This window comes from Ornithodoros turicata, chromosome 4 (genome assembly GCF_037126465.1).
Source record: "Ornithodoros turicata isolate Travis chromosome 4, ASM3712646v1, whole genome shotgun sequence".
Lineage (NCBI taxonomy): Eukaryota > Metazoa > Arthropoda > Arachnida > Ixodida > Argasidae > Ornithodoros > Ornithodoros turicata.
The window spans coordinates 70,843,085-70,867,362 of record NC_088204.1 but is presented as its reverse complement, the minus strand read 5'-3'; the positions used below and the strand labels follow the sequence as shown (position 1 = coordinate 70,867,362).

General features: G+C 46.9%; 1 protein-coding gene across 1 annotated transcript in view; it reads left to right on the top strand.

Annotated features, from left to right (window-relative positions):
* The window catches only part of LOC135391810 (E3 ubiquitin-protein ligase XIAP-like), a 235,725-nt gene that overhangs the window by 4,604 nt on the left and 206,843 nt on the right, over window positions 1-24,278 (top strand). The window contains exons 2-3 of the mRNA XM_064622281.1: window positions 11,233-11,342; window positions 20,307-20,386. Coding sequence (XP_064478351.1) covers window positions 11,233-11,342; window positions 20,307-20,386 — 190 coding nt within the window. The remainder of the gene's footprint in view (window positions 1-11,232; window positions 11,343-20,306; window positions 20,387-24,278) is intronic.

The following is a 24,278-nucleotide window of genomic DNA, read 5'->3' as shown; positions in this document are numbered from 1 at the left end:
GTGCCTTCCCCATACGAGTACATCGGGTGTCAGTGTCCGCTGCATGTTTAACCCATCTCTGAAGTCTATAGAGCCACATTCTAAGAGTCTTCTGCGTAAAAGTTAAGTAGCTGTCTCATATTCTGTCTCGTGCTGTCTCGGACGCTTAGGCTCCTTCCCCGTGTGGGCTCGTGGAAGCGCACTCAATGCACTACCAAGATTGTCATGTTTGAGATTGAGACAGTACACTCAACTTTTATGCAACTAGGCGATGTTGCGACCACGAGGGCAACGTCATGACTGACGCCGTGGGGGAATGTCCGTCCTGTGCCGACATCACATGGCTCAGAGTGTCTGAGGAAAACCCAGGAAATACCCCAAGCAGCACAGCAGGCACCTCTGTGAGGCCGACAACCGCAAGCCATTTCGCTAGCGCCACCAGCACAGTCGTGACCACGACACCACCTGCACTCTAAACACAGAGCTCATCCCATAGCACGCCGACGGCTACCATTGTACAGATCGATGTCTTCATCACTGTTGGTTTGTTGAAAACGCGAGGGTAAGCCATTTCGGGACACTTATCATAACTGCATAAGTGTCCCAAAAAGGCTTGCGCCTCCTGTTTTCAGCTAACCAACAGTGATAAATGCATCATTCTGTACCATGGTTGGCCTTCGGCGTGCTATGCGGTGAAGCTCTGTTTTTAGAGCGTGCGACGTTTTTTGTGACTCTTGTTGTGGGAGCTCTCGTGACACATGCTTCAAAAAGCAAAAAGGAACAAAAAGCGTCTGGAAGTGACACTTGAGCAAAGCGTCACTTTTTTGCAAAAAAGTGACGCTTGCAACGCGTCACAAAAGTGTCACCATTTTTAGAGTGTGTGTGAGAAAAACAGGTTTTTGACAACCACATTTTAGCACATTCTATGCAGAGCTTTACGAAACGGTTGGTGATTTGTGCTGCGCACGCTAGATCGCGCGTACATACTCGAGACCAGGTGCGCCGAGTTTGTTTTACGTAAAATAGAGGGAGCTAAGAGCGAACACAGGAAACGTTTTTTCCATTTCAGTAGAAGACGCATGAGGTTATCTCACCACAACGCACTTCTAACAGAATGTCCTTGGGGGAACCACAGGGCCTTCACTGTGAGGGCACGTGGACGACAACAAACAGATAAGAAAGGCTCGAAACGCCAAACTTTGCTTACGGTATCTTTGGCTCCGGTCCCATCCCAAGTAGCACAATCAGTGGCGTATCTAGAGCTGCCTGCGCCCATGGCAACCAGTGAGTCTGCGCTCCTGTTCAGGCATATCGAGGACACAGTTTGCCATGTTTTATATATACTTTAATGAAATCCAGAGAACTACTACACCTGCAGATGGCCCACTAACGTCACATGATAGCCTTTCTGGCTTTTGCTGCTGCAAATTTGTCGATAATGTCACTGAAATCAATTTTTTTCTGTTTCTTCTCGTTCAACACTTAGGACAGCAAGGTCGGAAAGCCTGTCCTGGCCCATTGATGCTCTTAAATACGGAAGTATCAGCTTTAGCTTGCTAAATGACCGCTCACAGCTGGCAATTGAAACCGCGATCGTAAGCTTTATCTGGACCGCAACCCGAAAGTTCGGGAAGACATTCTCATCTCCAGGGAGTCACATCACTTTACACCTGCCCCATCCCGACAGACGTCTGTCTCTAATGTCAGACGAATGTCTCTAACAGTCTTCATTAATCCTGCTCGTAATGTTCACACTAAGCATTCCCAGACAACTTATATTTTCTTTTTCCTTCGACATATTGCCTGCATTTAGTTTTCTTTATTTGGTTTTCAGTTCCCACTGAACGTTTGTTGTTGCCCTAGCATTGCTACGATATTGCTACAATAGCATTCTATTCTGTGATGTTTCCGCGCTGCAGCACGTGAAACATTGCCTGGACATAATCGTAATGTTTCTTAAATCCAGCATCTGAAATGCTGCACCAACATTTAACTAGAAGCATTCAAGTAGCATTACATTTGTGCATGAAGCGTTGACGCAGCATTTGGCCATGTCGTCAAAAACAAACTGATAAATGACAGCTGATCATCATGGGACGTTCCGAAGATTTCATTATTTCATTGTTTACGGGGAAATTACAGATAAAACAAGATGGTGCAAGCATTGTGCTACTGAAACATTGTGCCAATATGTTTGTTTCAATATTGCTGCAATCTTTCAGATGTTGCCTAGAGGCAGTGTTGTACCCGTGACCGAAATATGCATACCGATACTCGTTACTTGAGTAAAAAGCAGTGTTGTACGTAACGCGGTTACAAGTAACGCCCTTAGAGTAATCTATACATTTTTCGGATTTTGCGGATCGCGATATTTTTTTAAATTGGTACTGAAAAGTATTTCCGCTACAAATTGATGGTAACGCCATCTCCATATTGTTACCGGTACCTATAGTTTTTTTAGTTCCCCACACTTTCTTGACCGACCATATTTCTTACTCTTATGCATTGTCACTGGCGGGCTAACGCTCGACAAGAAGCCCGTGGACACGTCTACTGCTCAGGTGGTGCGCACGCGCAGGTGGTGCTCCGAATTATACCAAACACATGTTCAGTTTTTTTTCTTCGAACCTGGAGGAAATGACCAGGCTGTGCTCAACAAAAGAGTTGAGGTCAACGAACAGAGGTGCAGTCCTTGACAGTGCGTTCTGTATTCCACTGCTAAGCTGTGATGTCACACTGAGTCACGCTCACATATACTGTGTAACTGTAACTTCGGATAGGTTTGGTCATTGGACTCCACGGTATGAGTGCGCCTGATACTCACGTAACAATATTGGTTGTCATATTGGCCTCGGTCAGCTGCCGGAAAGGCTGCGGGCTGCCAAGATGGCCGAAGAGGACTTTGACAACCAGCTATGACACGGAGTTTACGTACAACACTGCTTTCTACTCAAGTAACGAGTATCGGTATGCATATTTCGGGGACGGTTACAACACTGCCTCTAGGCAACATCTGAAACATTGCAGCAATATTGAAACAAACATATTGCTACAATGTTTCAGTAGCACAATGTTCACACCATCTTGTTCTATCTGTAATTCCCTCCGTGAACAATGACATAATAAAATCTTCGGAACTTCCCATGATGATCAGCCGTCACTTATCAGTTTGTTTTTGACGATATGTCCAAATGCTGCGTCAACGTTTCATGCACAAATGGGATCTTACCTCAATGCTTCTAATTCAATGTTGGTGCAGCATTTCAGATGTTGGATTTTAGAAACATTACGATGTCCAGGCAATGTTTCACGTGCTGCAGCGCGGAAACATCACAGAATAGAATGCTATTCAAGCAAAATCGTAGCAATGCTAGGGCAACAACAAACGCTCAGTGGGAACTGAAAACCAAATAAATAAAACTAAATGCAGGCAACATGCCGAAGGAAACAGAAAATATAAGTTGCCTGAGAATGCTTAGTGTGAACATTATGAACAGGATTAATGAAGACTGTTAGAGACATTATATTCTGGAACAACACTGCGGACACACGACGGGAGACGACAATGAATGAAAGGACCCGGACGAGGACAACATACGAGGGTGGTTCCATAAGTTTCCGGCCCGAGGTAGAAAATGCGATTGAGGACGCGTGGCGCCATCTGTTGGAGGAACGGAGCACCACCCTCAACCCTCTCCATGCTTTTGTAGGTTAGAGAGCGGCATTTCAAACAGCCAGGATGCACTCTTCAGTTAAAATGGAAAAAATCGAGTACCGCGCTGTGATAAAATTCTTGACAAAAGAGGGACTATCGCCTAAAGAAATTAAAGCGCTACTGGACAACGTGTACAGGGAAGCCTCTCCGTCGTACACAGCGGTAAAAGACTGGGCTAAGCAGTTTCGACTGGGGCGAGAGTCCATTGAAGAAGATCCACGCCATGGTCGCCCAGTGGAAGTGGTAACACAAGAAAATTTGTCTCTTGTCGAGGAGGAAGTGCTGAGCGACAGGCGTCTGAAGGTGAAGGAAACCTCAGAAAGGCTGGGGCTTTCCAAAACAACCGTTTTTCGCACCATCGGTGAGGGCCTTCACATGAAAAAGGTCAGTGCGAGATGGGTGCCACGACTTCTCTCGTCAGTTCAAAAGCAACAGCGCGTCGCCTGTGCCAAAGAGTTTTTGGAGCTCTGTCAAGAGAACGAAGAAGAAATATTAAAGTCAATTGTCACAGGGGATGAGAGTATGGTGCTCTACTATGATCCCCTCTCGAAAAAGGAGTCGATGGAATGGCGCAAACCAGGAGAAGCACCCCCAAGAAAACCCAAGGTCACACAATCCACTAAGAAGATCATGGCAACAATATTTTGGGATTGTCACGGGATCCTCCTCATCGACTTCAAAGAGAGAAACAGCACAGTGAATGCGACTTATTATGCTTCACTCCTGCACTGACTGCGAGACGCCATCAAGAAAAAGAGGTGCGGCAGGTTGAGTCGAGGTATCTGGTTGCTCCAGGACAATGCCCCTGTCCACACGGCTTCTGTTGCCAAGGCTGCACTGAAGGAGTGCGGCTTCGAAGAAATCCACCACCCACCCTACAGTCCAGACTTGGCACCGAGTGACTACTTCCTGTTCTCAAACTTGAAGAGGGATCTCAGAGGACGGAGATTTCAAAACGATAGTGAGGTGCAAGAGGCAGTTTTCCAGCATTTTGCGGACAAAACTTCAGACTATTTTTTCGAGGGTATAAGAATGCTGGTTGAGAGGTGTCAAAAGTGCATCGAAGTTAAGGGTGACTATGTCGAAAAGTGATACACTTGTTTCGTCTCTATGACCATTAAAAGTTGGTCGGGCCGGAAACTTATGGAACCACCCTCGTATCTTCGTCAAAGCGCCTATGCATGCACAGAAAGAATCTGAATATCAGTAGCAGTCTTCTTCGGCAGGTCCGTGGCAAGCCGTGTGGACAGGGGCATCGTCCTGGAGCAACCGGACACCTCGACTCAACCTGCCGCGCCTCTTTTCCTTGATGGCGTCTCGCAGTCGGTGCAGGAGTGAGGCATAATAAGTCGCATTCACTGTGGTGTTCTTCTCTTTGAAGTCGATGAGGAGGATCCCGTGTCAATCCCAAAATATTGTTGCCATGATCTTCTTCGTGGATTGTGTGACCTTGGCTTTTCTTGGGGGTGCTTCTCCTGGTTTGCGCCATTCCATCGACTCCTTTTTCGAAAGGGGATCATAGTAGAGCAGCATAGTCTCATCCCCTGTGACAATTGACATTAATATTTCTTCTTCGTTCTCTTGATAGAGCTCCAAAAACTCTTTGGCACAGACCACGCGCTGTTGCTTTTGAACTCACGCGAGAAGTCGTGGCACCCATCTCGCAATTACCTTTTTCATGTGAAGGCCCTCGCCGATGATGCGAAAAACGGTTGTTTTGGAAAGCCCCAGCCTTTCTGAGATTTCGATTTCCTTCACCTTCAGACGCCTGTCGCTCAGCAGTTCCTCCTCGACAAGAGACAAATTTGCTTGTGTCACCACTTCCACTGGAAGACCATCGCGTGGATCATCTTTAATGGACTCTCGCCCCAGTCGAAACTGCTTAGCCCAGTCTTTTACCGTTGTGTAGTACGGAGAGGCTTCCCTGTACGCGTTGTCCAGTCGCGCTTTAATTTCTTTAGGCGAAGGTCCCTCTTTTGTCAAGAATTTTATCACAGCGCGGTACTCGATTTTGTTTTTCAATTTTAACTGAAGAGTGCACCCTGGCTGTTTGAAATGCCGCTCTCCAACCGACAAAAGCATGGAGAGGGTTGAGGATGGTGCTCCGGCCCTCCAACAGATGGCGCCAAGCGTCCTTAATCGCATTTTCAAATTCGCGCGCATTTTCTGCTTCGGGCCGGAAACTTATGGAACCACCCTCGCATCTCGGCTGGCATACGGTGCCCCTCAGTCGTCATTTAGGCTACTTTAGTGACGTATTTATTCAGTGTTACAGGGGGCACGCATATAAGGTTAAACAGCACGAGGAACCAGCCGCGCTGACGCACACAAATTGACCCCGATTTACCCCGAGCAAGCCGCTAGGTTGCGGCGGCATTTACAAGAAGTCATACACAGAAATTATCAGAAACGCTTGACCAGATTTGATTGACGGCATTCGGCAGGCCGCCCCAAGCGAAGCGGTGAGAGCGATCGAGGGGCCGTGCCTGTAATTATTTATTTTAGAGATGATGCTAGCCATTTTATTCGTCACCGCGGTGAGATGTGCATGCTTCACTCGATTTTCACACTATGGGCAGCGTGCGTTAGCGGGGGTGCGCTTTTCTCGGCTGAACGAAAGCGCCACCCGTGGCAATCTTGGGAGTAACAGTCTGGTACCAAGCGGGCAGCGTGGGTGCAGTTGGCTCCTGATTGACGCGCAGTGATGATTTCGCGAGTTCTGCACGCTGGTTTTGGACCCATCAACCTTCGCGATCACTTCCGTGGAAGTAACTTGAAGTGTATCCGAGTGGGTTACAGCAACATAACACATTTAATACTGATCAATAACGCTACATGTCGAGTACGAGCGAGTGGCTCCGATGCTCGAAGGAAACCGACTGCCAAGCGAGGTGAGAGTCCATCCCGACAGCGGAGGTGCACTCTGACCCGATGTTATGGGCGCCCCGAATGTGGGCCTGTCCGTGTGGAATGCACCATTGGCGTGGGTGCCGAGACTATCGTCTTTTAAACCGCATGTCTGGCACACAGCATAACTTGAAGAAAGGCGATCGACTCTGCAACGCTAAACATGTAAGGTGTATCCGAGAAGATGTTTTCGTAGACGGCACTTCAAAGATGACTGCCCATGCAATGTCTCGCGCAGACAAGCTCACGCAATTAACGCGGCACTAGCCCGCCTCGACAATCGCCCTTTCTGCGTTCGGAAGGTTCTAGGCTGCTGGCCCGCCCAACACGAGGTGCCGGCATTGCGCGCCTTTGTGGACTTCCTTACCGCCTCGAACTTGCTTGGGACTCTGTGACAACTTCGGTGACATTCTGTTCGCACTATATCTGACATTGTGCAGTGAGTGTTTCTCGGCGTCGAACGTCTCCCCCTTTCCTTTCCCCCGTTTTCCTTTATGCTTTATCCTGCTGTACCCACTCTACCCCTTTCTTGTTTCCTGTTTTTGTTTGTTTGTTTGTTTGCTCTTCTCTTTTTCGTAGCTCACCTTTTTCTTTCTTCTTTTTTTCACCCACAAACGCGTTTTGGAGTAGCCAGTTCTGACTGGGTCGGGACTAACCGCTCCATATTTTTCTTCCGTTTTCCAATCCAATCCAAGGTCCGTTTTGCTTCAGAGCCCACATTTCGAACATCGTCCTGCCGGCGCTCAACAGGAAGTACGTCGCGGAAAATCTCAAGCACCCAGGCGCTTGTCGTATGCTCTAAAGCTTCATTTCAAAACAGGTGCGCGGGGAGCGGCTCGGAGTCTCGTGTTCCCCGTGCTTGTGTCGTGCTAAGTGAGTGGAGTCTGAAACACTCGCGCTCCGGGGCTACTACTACTTAACACAACCAATGTGACAAGGATGGAAGTAGAGACGCGGGCTTCTGACGAAAAACAAAACAAAACAAAAAAGAGGGGAATGAAAGAAAGAAGAACAAAATTTTTCTTACAGTGTTTTCTCTGAAGAAATTGGTCTAAAGACTACTCAACTGTCAAAACTGCCGCCAAACACGAAACTGGTAATTCGCATAGGTTGTTGTTGTCAAGGCTGCGTCGGACGCGCACAGGACTGAAATTACATTGTAATTGCTGTTGGTCGATAACTGTCGGGTAAACCATGTACACGCAAGGACAAACATCGAAAAACTCCGATTTCGCAAAAATCAATAAACATCGAAAAACATACGCCGAACCCGCCCAAAAATAAACATCGTAAATGTGAACCCTACTGAAATGCGCAAACAGGCTGGTGGACCAGATCCATGACGATGAAAGCCTGAGCTTGGGCGCAACAAGACCCAACAACCAGCTCGTGTGGGCTCGTCAGCTTGTGTGAGGGCTTGTGTGTGTGACGTCTTGCTTGTTGTGCCCAAGCTCAGGCTTTCATCGTCAGGGGAGGATATACCGCGGAAAATGTTAAAACGAAATGACTTTTGAGCCACCGTGTGCGGCATATTATTATACTAAGATTTGCTCTATAATGTTCTCTGAAAAATAAATGTCGTTGAAAAGTTAAAAAAGAACGGATATTTTACATCCCTATGCGAATTCACGCATTTGGGAACGTAGTGTTACACTTCGAAACTCCGTAGGGTTAAATGAGAAATCCTTCGGAGAAACCCTAGCATCAGCGGAGCAACGAGGAGCGATCGAGGGGCCGTATAACAGGAACTCAATAGCTGTAATTAATTACGCTAGCAGTAATTCATTACTACCAGGCTGACTTTGGATATCACGTAATTGTAACTGCAGCATAAGTACTTTTGTAAGTAATTTGTGATGATGATGTTGATTTTTATGACGCGTTAGCAAAAGAGAGGTCAGAATGTGTCACGACAGTGTTAAAGTAAGTAGCGCGTGGTCGTTAGCACATTCGTTGCACTTGGAGTTTGGAGTTTGCTTTGGCATTTCTATAGGTATGCGCCTTCCCCCTTCACGACCTGGGATTCAACTTGATTCCCAATGTAGACGCCTTTCGCAGCGCCCACGATTTTTACTCACGCAAGAACGACAAGACTACCGTCAACGCAACGTAGCTATGCAGCAAAGTGTGCGATTAGGGGAACGTTCGCATAGCAGGTCGGGAGAGGGGGTACATGTATATTCAGAGAGAAAAAAGAAAGTAAAGGGCATAGGAGGGGATGCACGCTAGCATACCGCATAGCGGAAGTGCCGCATTTTAGGTCTAACGCGAATATTCCGAAATCTTCCAATAAGGTGCGTGTCACAAAGTTGCTCAGAGAAGAATTGAGTTATACATGAATATACAGGGTGTCCACGCTAAGTGTGAACAGATTTTTAAAAAATACAGTCGACCCCCGTTTATCCGGACTTCATTTGTCCGGATCCCGCGGTATCCGGACAAAAAGGCACGGGAACGGATTTTCCTCCATGTATTTTGTTCTCGTTTATCCGGACTTCAGCTTCCGGACTCGGACAAGAATTCCAGGGAACGAAAGTCGAAAATTCTTGTAATCCAGCTTCAGTTATCCGGACTACCGTGAGTAAGAGGAGACGCTGACCCCACTTCGTCACCCTTTTCGCTGTTTTGGGGTTATTCCCGTCACATGTCAGGGACCTACATTCCTCCGTAGGAAACCGTGCACGATGACCCCCTTTTCTATTTGTGTGCGTTGGGTCACGTTAGCCAGTCGAGTCATTTGGAAATATCTCGAGCAACTGTACGGTTCTAGAGGGGAAAACTTCAACCCGAGGGCCTGCTGCTTACGGCCCGTTGGCCGATGAAGACATTCCCCTAGCTGAGCTGCGATCCCTGATGCAGAGGCTCACTGCGACTGCCGTAGATGATGCTGCGGTATCTGACTATGTTGACGTTGATAAGGATGATGACGCGTGTGCAGCTATGACTGATGACGGTGTGATTGCTGCTGTTGCCTCCGATCATGTGCAGCAAGACGGTGCCGATGACGCCAGTGAGAAACAAGGCTCGGACATTGACACTTTGCGTCCGCACTGACATTCTTCGAGCAGCGCAACAGCGTGGCTCAGCTCTATGCAATTAGCAAAAGTTTGCAGGATCGAGTGCCTACACTACTATGTAACAGCTGTCATTGACGAGATTTCTGTGTTTTAATTAAACCTTGCTCTGTAGGACGTTTCTATTCTGTCGTTTCATTTATCCGGATGCCCCGGTATCCGGACGATTTCGCCGGGAACGGCACCGTCCGGATAAACGGGGGTCGACTGTATATCAATCACTTTTTCCGATATACAAATCAATTGCAATATAGCATATGCTGAAGGGCACTCCCTAGGGGGGCATTAACAGACTCCTAAGGCAATGTCTTAATTAACTTTCAATAATTAACTTTTTAATTATAAAAGCTACGAAGTTGCTCCAATGAGAACATCTGATCTCTTCGGTCACCAGATACCAAAGCCGTTTTCGGAACAAAAATCCGTTCGATAGATCGTCCGCAAAAAATTCGTGAAGGAACGCCATTTTTTTCTTTATTTTATTCACTGCGCATCTCTAGAGAAGCGTCTTTCCTTCGCCCCTAATACGAGAGGTTGAAAGAGCACACTATCGCCTCTTGCGTCCTGGAAAAAGATTAAAAGAAAACAGAAAATGCAGCCCAAGATAAGGGCAGTCGCGATAGAGTCACCCGATAGATTTGTGTTTCTGTTTTGTTTCAGCAAGTTAAATCTAATCTTCGACACATCAGGCGGCACTGTGCTCTTTTACTCTCTCACACTGGGGGTAAAGGAAAGCCGCTTCTTTGAAGATGCGCAATAAACCAGATAAAGAAAAAAATGGCGTTCCTTTTTTTTGCTGACGAATTTTTTGCGGACGATCTACTGAACGGATTTTTGTTCTGAAAACGGTTTAGGTATCTGGTGACCGAAGAGATCAGATGTTCTCATTGGAGCAACTTCGTAGCTTTCATAATTAAAAAGTTAATTATTGAAAGTTAATTAAGCCATTGCCTTAGGAGTCTGTTAATGCCCCCCTAGGGAGTGCCCTCCAGCATATGCTATATTGCAATTGATTTCATCTCGGAAAAAGTGATTGATATATTTTTAAAAAATCTGTTCACACTTAGCGTGGACACCCTGTATATTGAAACAAATGTAACTGTATGATCAGTTGCGTTGCCGATTAACTGAAACTGTAGGAAAAGAAATATGGTATTCGTCGAAAAAGCCAGAGAGCGGCGGCATTTGAACCACGCACCTCTCGGAATTGTAATGAAGTTATAATTATGATTTGGTAATTGGTAGTCCAATTACTTCTCAAGGTGCGACAGCGATTCATGCATTCGACATTAATATGAATCACACAGATCACTATTCATCGCCCTGTGGTAGGTACTTTGGTGGCCTCTTCTATAAAAACAACATTAACAAATAAAAAACATCTGTATGCACTATATGCACTATAGTTTCTGATATCCATACATGGTCTTTCCTACAACATTTGCATATTTGTGTAAGTTCCGTGTTTTCTTCACTATGACACACATTTGTTTCTCTGAAGCCAATAAATTCCTTCTCACGTTCATTAGTATCGCTTCGATTTTGTAAATATTTCAGGTCACGAGTCCTCCCAGAGCATACGGAAGGACGACATTTTCGACGAGAAGCCATGCTCCCTCCAGGGAACCGTTTGCAAAAGAAACGGCATCTTCCCCCACCACTATGAGGTGCGTTGCTTTGCGGGTGCAGTAACTCATCCGAGAAGGAGTGCAGATTTCGTGAGGATTACAGAACTTTTCATAGCTGATTTTATAAGGGTAACAACCCTGAAAGTCTGAAAGGTGCTAGCAACCTGAGAAGCTTTATTTGTTCGATACCCTGGGTTTTCAGAAATGTTAATTTTCGTCCCAATTGCTCTCTACCTTCTTGGGAAATTCAAATTGAAAATCACGGGCAACCGTGTATCGAAAAGGTCATCAAGTGAGCATTGCTTATCAAGTACAGCGGAAAATACATTGCATACGGATAACACTGTGTCTAAAACGAAATCAAGCTGGCTACGTGTCGGCTACGTAGCCATCAAGAGCAGCAAGTCTATACTGGACTAGAATGAGTGGTGCGCTGAGCCCAGCCTGTCGGGAGCACGTGTACTTTCCGACAGCTTCCTGACCGCGCTGAATGAGTTCTGTTTCGGAGGGGGGGGGGGGGGGCGTTTACCTGGTGCCTTGTTTGCGTGATATCTTTTTGATAACTTTGTGATAATTTGTGATTACAGCATGACGGCCTTGGCTGCCACTAGGGGTCGGGTGTGCAGTTGGTGTATTTAAGATGTGTCCCTGCCATTAAAGTTGTTTGTCAGTCAGTGCTTCGTATGTCTTGTCTTTTTGTGTCCCCTGCACCGGGGTTTTATCGCTTTCAGCTGAATGTAATCTACAGGAATAATCGGTTTCACAGGCCCCAGTGATAAGGGGGGGGGGGGCTTTGTTGTCACGGAAAGAGTTCAAGGACGAAAGGCTTTCGAAGCATGAAGTACGCACGTGTCTTCTCTCCTTGGATCGTAAACAACGATCAGCACAATGGGCTCGGCGACCCGTTGAGGACCGGATTACAATAGAGCACGATGAGGGAGGTCGTTCAGCCGTGACGTCGCATGACGCCCTTTAAGTTAGGCTCCTCCTAAGGGCCAAACCCTCTCTATAAACAGCTCTGGACAGCACGCGATTCGATCGCCTCTCACGAATTTCTGCCGAACTACTGGTCACGTGACAGCTCAAGCGCACGAGCCCAAGAGCATGCGTTCCATCCTTTTAGCATGCGTTGCCTTGCACCTTGGGCAGGGACAGAGCCAGAACAATGCCACACGCGGATCCCATTTTTGAAACCTGTTGTCTCTATCATATCTGTGCGTTATCTCAGCCAGCATGTTGGTGCCGGGACGTGCGGGCTTCAGTAACAAAATAAACAAGGGGGGCGGGAATATAGTTCAGAGCAACTTCGATGTTTCGCAGCCTGCGTGGGGAAGACTGCAGTCCATTACCTTTACCTCACATATTAAGAAGAGATGCATTGTCTGAATGTGGTCTCGACATGTTCTTAAACATAAGCATGATAACATTCCATGTTACAGATAATAGAATACAATTCAGCACATTATTGAAGGAAGTTTGTTTAACACCACATAACTTCGTTCAATAACTACGACTCCCGCCGACTACTTGTTCCTGCTCCGGCAACCCATGAACGCTCTCCGCCCCACCCCTCCCCGTTCCGGTCGCGTCTCCAAGGTCTTCGAACACCCCGACCTTGACCGCTGCTCGCACGTCTTCGTCCGCTGCGACGGTGTAAAAACACCGTTGCAGCCACCTTACTCCGGGCCCTATCCCGTCATACGGAGAACCCCGGCCTACTTCACGCTTCTCGTCAACGGCAGGGAAGACACTGTTTCCCTCCACCGTCTAAAACCTGTCTTCATCGACGCCTCCACCTTGGCGGCCGTCGCATCGCTTGGTCCCTCCGCCCCGCTTCCCACCAGTCAGCCTGAAGCCCCGTCGCCAGGACCTTCGAGCCCTTCCCGTCCACATGTAACATGGTCCAAGCGCCTAGTCACTAGTCGTCGCTTTACGGAGACTCCCTGGGAGGGGGGCAGCTGTAGCCGCACCACTACCGCCATCGACAGCGCACCCGGAATCGTGGCGCGCGATATATTAAACGGCAGCTCAAGCAGTTCGGCTCTGGCTACCAACCAGAACGGTTGTGTCCGTGATTATTCTAGCTGAGCCAACATTTCCAAATGTAGAGGAGGTGGTCTTCCTCTACACGAGTCCTGATCGGCGATGATGGAATATCCCAGCCGAAAGATGGTCGTGGCCTCACGCTATAGTTCGGTGCCGGTACACTCTAAATCGTTTCACACCTTTAAAGGTGTCAAATAGGTGTATTAACAAAGATCACACCCCTTTCACACCCTACAACTTTGTTTTGGAAGTTTCTGAGGGTGTAACAATGGTGTACTACACCCTCAGGTGAACTATGGTGATAGGTGTGTCGCCTGGGTGCATAAAGGGAGTATGCTTATTTTCGCTCACATGAACAAAAGTAAATATATACAACAACAGGGAACGGGAAGTTACATTGTAAAAGTGCATGGCGTAGATTTACAACACGTCTACCATCTCATAATTTATGCAGATCTAGAAGATCTGTTGAGATAGTGCTTAAATTTCTTAAAACACGATGCTCCTCATTGCAAGACAGAACGTACAAATACATGACAGTGCTCATCATACTCAACTGCAGTTAATATTTGTATGAGAAAAATGGCATCAGAGTTAATAACATATATGCCTGCAATCTCAACGAACACGGGTAAGTCCTCCTAGGATGATTCTTTGGCAACAACACAGCCAACAGCAAATGTGTGATCATTGTCAACTGCACTTTTCACACAGACTATAGATTCTGCGTGAATGTCGCGAACTCTGAATTGCTTCTGGGGCATGTTGAAGTAGTATCTCCTCGGAACCATCAGTAGATGTGGCATTTCCGATGAAGGGCGGCGACCACACATTCATTTGATAAAATTCATGTCTTCTTGCTAATGAAAGGGTTATGTTCTCAAAATTTCGAGTTTTTCTAGTAACATCTTTAAAATACTAGTGTTTCCCTTCGAAACGCATACACCATACAGCTAGGAGAGGACCAAACACCCTGATGAGTCGCAGATAATGAACAATGTAATGCATTTTACAGGGGTTAGATATTTGTGGGTACAACACTGCAAAGCCTTGAAGAAACGAATAAATGCAACGTTCTAAATAATGAACATGCATATGGGGGAGGTACCTGCTCATGAGAAGGTCTACAATTTTACGAAAAGCTATATACAGCTGCCATGCTTCATTGCTATGCACAGCTGCCATGCCATACATGGTTGTCTGTTTGTCGGCTGTGCATGTTTACACATATATTTAATCCCCTTGATCTGCATACATATATGGACCTCAATATGCAATATGCTGGTCATTGTGAATACACAGTTACCAGCATATTGCCACGAACCCAGCAGTTTTATTCGGCGTTACACCCTTTACACCCCAATTGCCATGAGGGTGTTAAAATACACCTTAAAAGGTGTGCGCCGTGAACATTTTGATTTACACCCTTTAAGGTGTAAAACGATTTAGAGTGTAGAACAGGCTGGCAGGCGCTGTGGCGCGCGCCAGCAGAGGCACGTCTTCATCCCATCCTTTATTGCCCACGGGCCGCTACATCACTCCCCCCCGATGCGGACGGTGTAGAGCTAGCGGTCCGAAGGTCCGCGTTGATACTTGAAGAGGAGAAAGAAGGGCCACACGTGGAACAGGGACGGCTGGTCTTGCGTCTTGTGCTGAGTGGGCAGAAGTGGCGGGATGAACGGTGCGGACAAGAGCTGGCCGGGAGATTTCCAGGAGCGGGCCAAAGCGGAGAGCAGAGTAGGCAGGTAGGCAGAACGTAATGCAGGATGGGGCGACAGAACCGCGACCGGTTCGTGAGGGGTGAGCTCGTAATGTCGCCAAGCAGAGTGCCAGGGAGGATTATCGCGAAGCACGGGGAGACCGGGAGTAGAACTCGGTGGCCTCTGTGCGGGTCCCCGGTGGAACGTTGGTCCCGGTGCCTCTTGAGCGGCATTGGATGTGCTGCCAGCATCGTCTATGGAAGCCTGGTGGGAAGGCGAGGTGGGCAGGGTTCTTAGACCGCTAGCGTAGCAGATGCGGTGGTGCGGTCGACAGAGGCGTACCGCGACCGGTACACGAGCTTGATGCTCGGGAAGGTGCCGCTGGTGGAAACCCGAGATGTGCCATCGCGAAGCGTGCGGCGACGTGACATGTGCGACCATGGCGACGTGAGCTGGGTAGATGAGTAAGGTGGGTAGAACCATGGTGCTGCGAGGCCAGGCGTTGCGATGAGCGGAGCCGCTGTAGATTGAAGTCGTCTAGCGGTTCCCCGGCAGAACGATGCACCGTACCTTGGGAGATGGCTTCGGAGTTATGCTTGCAGAAATTTGGGATGGTAACGGGCCGAATTGTGCCGAACATGGTGTTCGTTGTTCGGGTCACCAAATGTAGAGGAGGTGGTCTTCCTTTACATGAATCCTGACCGGCGATGATGGAATGTCCGAGCTGGCAGGTCGTCGCGGCCTCACGCTAGGACGGTGCCGGTAGAACTGGCTGGCAGGCGCTGTGGCGCGCGCCAGCAGAGGCACGTCTTCATCGTTGCTGCAGTAGAACTCATGTAGAGGGACACCACCTCCTCTACAGGTGTGTCATGCCGACGCCTGATGGACACAATGTGTTGGTGGAATGGCCCGAGTTGACTGTGCAGCCCTGAATCCTGGCCGCCAGGTTGGCACGCTACAGCCAATGTTCCAGAGGATGTCCACTGCGAGGCTAAGACCCCCGACGTTCTCGCAGTGCTGCCAGTGATCAACGAGCCCATCCTGCAAGTACGAAAGTACAGCTCGTTCTCCAGACTGCTCCGGGTTACGGCATGGGTGCTTCGGTTTGTTCACAACAGCAGGAGCCCTTCCCGCAAGGACAGGGGTATGCCGAGTTCAGAGGAGATTAATGCGGCAGAGCACTATTGGATTAGAACTGCTCAGCGTGAGTTTTTTTGGCTGCAGCCTATCACCTACACTTCTCTTCGGAACGCCTCTTTGTTTCGCGACGACGAAGGGATCCTCCCCATGCAAGGACATCTCCAGTACGGTGCCTTTCCTTATGCAGTCAAGCATGCTGTAGTCTTGCCCTCGGATCACCCTGTCACAGCCATGATTGTCAGGCAGACTCAGACACTGACAGACATACGGGAGGCCTACTGGATCATTCGAGGACGGTAAGTGGTAAAGAGGGTACTGCACGGCAGTCGCGTTTGCCGGCGAGCAAAAGCCCGCGCGTGTAATGAGATTGCTGCTCCCCTGCCTCGGGACGAAATACCAGCTGCAGCGCCATATGATGTGACAGGAACCGATTATGCTGGGCCACTATTTTGCAGACCACCTTACGGAGAGGGCAATGTCGCAAGAAAGTGTTACATCCTCATCTTCACTTGCACCGTCACTAGGGCAGTTCATTTAGAGCTCACAGGATCTAGGATACTGGGCAAGAGCACCCTATCATACATCAAGCTTGGCACTGTTGTCACCCAGGTGGAAGCCGTTCTGAATTCACGGCCCTTGACTTATGTTTCCGAGGATCCAGACGATCTCTCTGTGCTCACGCCTGGTCACTTCCTGGTTGGTAAACGTATTACAGCCCTTCCCTACTAGCCTACAATCGTTTTGACGTCGACGTCAAACCAGCTGAGGCGACGATGGAAGTACGTCTTTTCTACGTTCGCCATCTTGTAGTAATAAACGGTTACATCGTTGCACTGACTGGGCGTCTGCTTTTCTTGTTTCCACACTTGCCTTTTGATGTCACGATGTTCACACACAATGAACTCAACCCTAAGTGGACACTAAAAGTATGGCAGCTTTTGGTAAAGTGCATTGAAATTATTCTTTCATTAAGTATAGTTGACATAATATCATTTCCCGTGCCATGGTAATGTAAACCGAAAAAAAAGGAAGTTCTCGCCCTGCTATTTTTCGCGAACCATGCAGAGCTGACATAGTAGCGGCAATTAAATTGCGAGAATCATGAGTGCTAATTTGCTGCTCGATTAGCAGAACCGTATTTGTATTTGCAGCATGTCATAAAACAGCAATGAGGCATAATCGATGTTTTTGATTTTCTTTTTCTTTGAAACACAATAGCCGTTAATCCTGTAGCACTTCCGATACTGTGTTTGCTACCAAATTCTTGTCAACAAATGTGGTTTAGATCTGTGTCCAGCATGGCGAGCTAAACGTTTTGAACAAGTTAAGACTGTCCAGGCATGGTACCCAACACGCCAGGGTGTCACGTGGCTTGAGCACAAATACTTGGCAGCAAATTAAATAGTTCAATATCCAGACAAGCAAGCTACTTTTGAAAACTATTACGCCGAAAATAGCTACATACATGAATGCTAAGCTTGTTGTCGTAGTTCAACGAGAATTCGCATGGTGTGCGGCAATCATGTGTGTCAAAGGTCGCGTGCCTGGCTTCAATCGTGGGCACACGCCTGCAATGGTTTGGATGGGCCGCTCAGCACACCACTCATTCTAGTCCACTATAGCAAGCCACTCAGACACATTGATCAGTGTTGCTTGACAAACTGGATATTATTAGAGATGGGACGAATCCAGAATTTTACGAATCCGAATTCGGATTCGAATCCAAGGAAGGTTGTCTGAATCCACGAATCTTACGAATCTCGAATCTTTTGAATCCTTTCTTTACAAAGAGTTTAAAAGAAAAAAAAAACGCCTACTAAAAAGTGTGTTGAAGCAGAATATGATACATTTGTTTAATGAAAAACAAATTAGATAATAGTGCAGCTTCAGGAGAAACTATACCCGTATAGTTTTTTTTAACGTGTTGTTCAACGACTATACAAAAAATACATAAATTCTCGAGTCTGAATTATTTCCATAAAACTAAGCAACTATTAGAAACAAAACCAGGTTACTTTTAAACTTGTAATGTAACAGTTCCTGCCTTTCAGTCTATAGCAATGTAAACAAAGAAACAAGAAAACACCCGTCGGTCATTGAGGCTTTCGGCGGACTCAGGGGGCGCCAATTTGAAAAAGAAGGGAAGAAACGTGATTGGTGGATTCGAAAGATTCGATTCGTCATTTTGGGCAATATGGGATTCGGATTCTCGAATCTCGGATCCCTGCCTAGAATTCGAGGATTCGTGGATTGGATTGGCACATCCCTAGATATTATTTTGTCACCAGGCGTGGCCCCGAGCCGTTTTAGCTCGATTTTTCTAGCAAATTACAGATGTTACTCGTTCTCTGTCGCATTTCGAACTTGTTCCGGTGGGCTTACAGGCAACAAGCTGTTTGATTACGCCGACAATATGGCCTGCAAGAAATCAAGGTGGAGGCCTTGGACAAGTCGTATGGTTGTGCTTCGATTATCACCCATATTACTCCGGCGGATGCGCCCCTGCTTCGTTTGCCCAAATGTGGACAGCAGGGCTGGGCAAGATAGTTCAAAAAAGTATCTTCGATGCCGATACTCGATACCCTCAAAAATTGTATTTCCGATACCGATACAAGATACAGAACCGAAATTTATTTTCGATACAGATACTCGGTACTGTATCGTCGATACTTCAATACATAACTGAAATCCCGAATATAATACAGCTGGTGTTATGATTAGCGAAGTTTACATCACTGAAATAACAATATAATAAAGCTGGTAATATGATTAGGGAAGTAAAAACATTTATTCATTATTTCTAGAGCCTTTAGTGTATTTTTATAACGCACTTTTTCTGACAGGGCTTGAACGTATCCGACCGCACGGATTTAATGAAGCTGCACTGTCTAAGCAGCTAGTCTTGTTAGAACTTTAGACTGAAGCCATGGGTACGTTGAAACGATCGCATCAATAAGCAGCCTAGCAAAAAACAATTCTTTAAGACAATGTTCTTCGTGCGTACCGGTCTGTGAGCACTTGACTATACATACGAATAAACCTGAAACTTTTTTTTCTGCTGCTTTATCGTTTGGTACTGCCGTACTTACCCGGTAGCCTCTGACTTTGCCTCTGACTTCATTTTCTTGGCCGTTGTGAATTGTGAGCTGTAGAACGGGTTACAGTGCTCAAGCTAAGCCGGCGGTTATACTTTCCGCATGGCAGACGCGGAATCCACACTTCAAGTCAAGTGGACGTGCTCTTGCGCACTGAGGAGGGGGACATCAGGCAGGTCCTGTGTAAGGCGTTTTCGGCGCGCCCGCCGTAGAAAGAGACCGAAGAGATTCTTCTGGAACCAACTAGAAGCCGCGCGCGCCCACGAGCGCGTCCCAGGGCAGGGCCCAGAGCCTCCTCTCCGGGCGACCTTGACGATGGAGCGCGCGCGCGGACGTAAGCGTCGAACGAATTTATTGTCTCAATGTCAGAGAAGCCAGGCCGCAGCGGCGTAGACATGTCATATCTACGCCGCTGCGGCCTGGCTTGTACTACCGCCTGAGCGAGCGCCGCCGACCCCAAGTTTCACAACAGCCTCAATATTTGCGTCTTTTTTTAGTATCGAGTATCGTTAAAATACACGATACACTAAAAATGTATTTTCGATACCGATACTCCGATACTCTCATTTCTGGCACGCGATACCTAATACCGATACACAAAATGTATCGAAAGATTGTATCGAAGATACATGTATCTGCGATACTGCACACCACTGGTGGAGAGTTTACTTTTGCTAAGCTGTGGAAAATACCGCAATAAACACTGCACAGGGGAATCACTTAGCATTCTATTGGACAATCTTCGCCGGTGTGACCTCATTCAAATATACACAGCGTAGCAAAATCTTGCGAGAGGAATGTCTCTCACATGCCATGTTCTGTCGAACTGGACATTTCTTCAACATGCAACTGTGCGCGCTCTTGTTTTAATCTGCATTCATGTATTTGGTACTTTTTTGCTATTACACGTTGTACGGACAAAGCGTTGCATGTACAGACTAAATAAAGCAAAACATGCGTTTGGAAGTGAGCCACAATAGTGAACGAAAAGCTACGAAAACGCTGAGAAACTTTCTTTTCAGTATTCAAGTGTGTACGAGGAGGACGGTCAGCGTCAGCCGGATGCAACTGACAAAAAATTGGAGGAAGCCCGGAGATTTAAGTAAGTGAAAACCCGGCCCCTCACACGTGAACAAGTTGAGCATGAACGCATTGCGATTTTCTTTTTTTTCTTCTTCTCCTTTTTTCTTCTTTCTTGAAAGAGACCTCTTCTGAGGGAGAGGTGTCGCCGAATAGAGCCCCTGCCATTTTTACATCTGGAAAGGTCAAGTCCCGGTAGTGATATCATTTCAATGACATCACCACCTCGATTTGACCTCGGGGAATGTTCCAGAATATGACTCACGGACAACGGCCACGTGGCATACTTGCACCGATTGTGACTTCACTTACCGAACCTGAGGGCGTACCAGCTCTCCGTCCCAATGTATTCCTCTGGAACATATTATATGCTTTTTCTCGATACCCACGAAGTCACTCCACCACGAACCACTATCGAAATATTTCAGGAATCGATCGACACCAAATTTATATGTCTGCCACTTTTCGTCATTATAAAAAAGCATCAAATGTGAGTACACATACTCCCCGACTGAAAGCATGTCAGGCTGTGGCGCTCTCTGGTGACGTAAAAGAGAAACCAAGCTGACCGTATCCATCCGCCGAGCAAGCGGTGCATCCTCTCTCTGTCTCTTCTGATTACTTTCATGGCCAACTCACTTAGAGCATGACCTTGGAGACCAGTAGAAAAGGTTGCTTTGCTGCTCGTAAAGGGATTATCCCCGGAGCCTGCATGACCGTGCCTGTATAACGTAAAGAGAAATGACACCGAGACCAACAACCTTCTTCTTTTCTCTCTCGCTGCGCATGGTGTGCGTATATAAGAGTGAGACGATTTTATTAGCTTCACCTGAAGGGGGGGGGGGGGGGAGTCAAATTTGCCCGATTTTGCCGTTGCGAGTTTGCGCGGACTCAATCAACCGTTTGAGCTGTCTCATAAGGCGAACGAGAATCTCTCGTATTTCCGGTTAGCGCAAGCTGGGATTTACAGTCATTCTTTACAGTAACATCCAATAGTACTGTGCTGTAATGTTAGTAAGGCTGAAAAAAATGTTAGAAATTCTACCGTCGCCTCTCATAATATTAATTCGCTGTTTCCGTTTCTTTTCGCTGAGAGTGCACGCTTCTGTCAGTTCCACACTTCTGAAGTTTTCGGTTCTCGATACTCCCGATTGCGAAATCCACGATCCCGAAATTCGCGGGGTATAAGAAAAAAAGGTCCTTGGTTGCGTGGACAGAAAAAATGTTTCCGCAAGCACCTGCGCTGCCAAAACTACAAGGGCGCAGTTGTAGATAGCCGATGGAGCACATCAGAGCGGACCAAGTGTTACTATTCGCTCTCCTGATTTGAAATCCCATTCAATGGGCAACATAAAGTCGATATAATTCGCTGCACTAGTTCGCTGGTGATATCGTTCTCGGATGCCAGTATTTTTCTACAGTTGGCCAGATACGGGTTTTACATTTGACCCCTGCATCTTCTCTGTACGATGTTAATGTACAATGAAAGCAGTACACCCATTTATTCCTTGTTTCATGGCCCGTACAACTCCACTCCACTGCTGAAGGTATGGTTCATCGACATCCAAAGAATGAGAGAACAGCTGCAAAGTCTGCGCTGACCTACAATAGCAGAAGATACGATACAAGAAGCACGATATGTGATATAGGAGCGTCATGATGCTCACCGAGTGAGCATAATCCAAAGATGTCATTTGTTTATTTGACTGATTTATTTTTTAAAATGTTTATTATTTGAAATAAATTATTACTTGAAAAAGGGTTGGGGAAATTAGGATAACGGCATTTACAACTGCAGCTTTCTTTGTTCTTGTCCTTCTTTTATGATTGATTTCTTTATATTTTTATTTTTATCTTGTTTTGTGAACCAACAGGTGAACCAATAAGAAAAAAAGCGATCATGCAACCGCTGCACCAGTATTTCCGGCCACGCAATGTGGAACCATCTTTCCGGAGCCCAAATTCACGTTCTCGAAATAAGGAAAACCAACGAAAATGCTCGATTGCTTCATACAAAAATCGAAAATCCGCGTTCAAAAATCCGACATCACGATTTACCACACAAACTCACGAAATTTCGATGTCTGTTCAAGTCATTTTTACGAACGAACGAAAGCCACAATTTAGCGACTTATACTTAGCAGGCCGGACACGAAGTAACAGCACGTTGGTTAGTGTATTATTAGGCTTGTACAAGTTCGGTGTTTGCATTTTCATGTTCAGGTTGACTAACCTGAGTGCGGTTTGGCAGTTTTTCGCGCACAACTGTGCATTTTATAGCCAGATAACATTTGTTTACAGTAGATTATTTTTCAAGTGGGATTTTGGTCACGCACCCTCCTGCCGCAACGTGGAACCGGTGCGCTCCAGAGCTGAAGTGCAACAACATCAGTTAAATTAACGATGAATGAATGGCAACCATCTGGAGAACTGAAGTGCAGCTGGCATATAGTGTGCGGGAAAGACAGATACCACCATATCTTTATAGGGCCATTGACCTGAGGTGGGCGAGATAAACGTACTTTGGGGTCACATTCCTAACTCATGGTATAGCCCAAGATAAGTCGACACAAAGTCTGTCGTGCCGATCTCGGACACTTCTTTTCAACGACGCACGCGGTCGTCGGAGTCCCTTGTTTCAGGATTCGGCATATTTATGAATAAACAACACGTCCCAGCAAATGGACGCTGATAACCATTAGCTGTGGAGATGAGAGAGGAAGAGACCCCTTTCTTAAGTGCAGGGCGTCCCTGCAGTAGAAATGGAAAGTCCATTATATATATATATATATATATATCTGAGAGGGGAAAATCCATTAAAAAAATAAGTAAATGATGCTAGACGTGTTTGAAATTCAAACTTACAGATTAAAATGGCTTCTATGGCTGCACGTAGAGAAACAGATACTCATTGAACGAAGCGACAGCACCAGAGGACACGTGTTTCGCCAAGTTTGCGGCTCGTCGGCCCTGGGTAGCTGCGCATCGTTCGGGATTGGCAAACCAGGGGTCACTCAGCGAGCGATATACACCTGGGAGGGTGACTGAGCACTCCTCAATGCCAGAGTGCAAGCCAGTGAATTATAAAGAGGGGGGAAAAGCCATTAAAAAATAAGTAAATGATGCTAGACGTGTTTGAAATTCAAACTTACAGATTAAAATGGCTTCTATGGCTGCACGTAGAGAAACAGATACTCATTGAACGATGCGACAGCACCAGAGGACACGTGTTTCGCCGTGTTTGCGGCTCGTCGGCCCTGGGTAGCTGCGCATCGTTCGGGATTGGCAAACCAGGGGTCACTCAGCGAGCGATATACACCTGGGAGGGTGACTGAGCACTCCTCAATGCCACAGTGCAAGCCAGTGAATTATAAAGAGGGGGGAAAAGCCATTAAAAAAATAAGTAAATGATGCTAGACGTGTTTGAAATTCAAACTTACAGATTAAAATGGCTTCTATGGCTGCACGTAGAGAAACAGATACTCATTGAACGATGCGACAGCACCAGAGGACACGTGTTTCGCCGTGTTTGCGGCTAGTCGGCCCTGGGTAGCTGCGCATCGTTCGGGATTGGCAAACCAGGGGTCACTCAGCGAGCGATATACACCTGGGAGGGTGACTGAGCACTCCTCAATGCCACAGTGCAAGCCAGTGCAAGCCCGTGTCCTCTGGTGCTCTCGCATCGTTCAATGAGTATCTGTTTCTCTACGTGCAGCCATAGAAGCCATTTTAATCTGTAAGTTTGAATTTCAAACACGTCTAGCATCATTTACTTATTTTTTTAATGGCTTTTCCCCCCTCTTTATAATTCACTGGCTTGCACTGTGGCATTGAGGAGTGCTCAGTCACCCTCCCAGGTGTATATCGCTCGCTGAGTGACCCCTGGTTTGCCAATCCCGAACGATGCGCAGCTA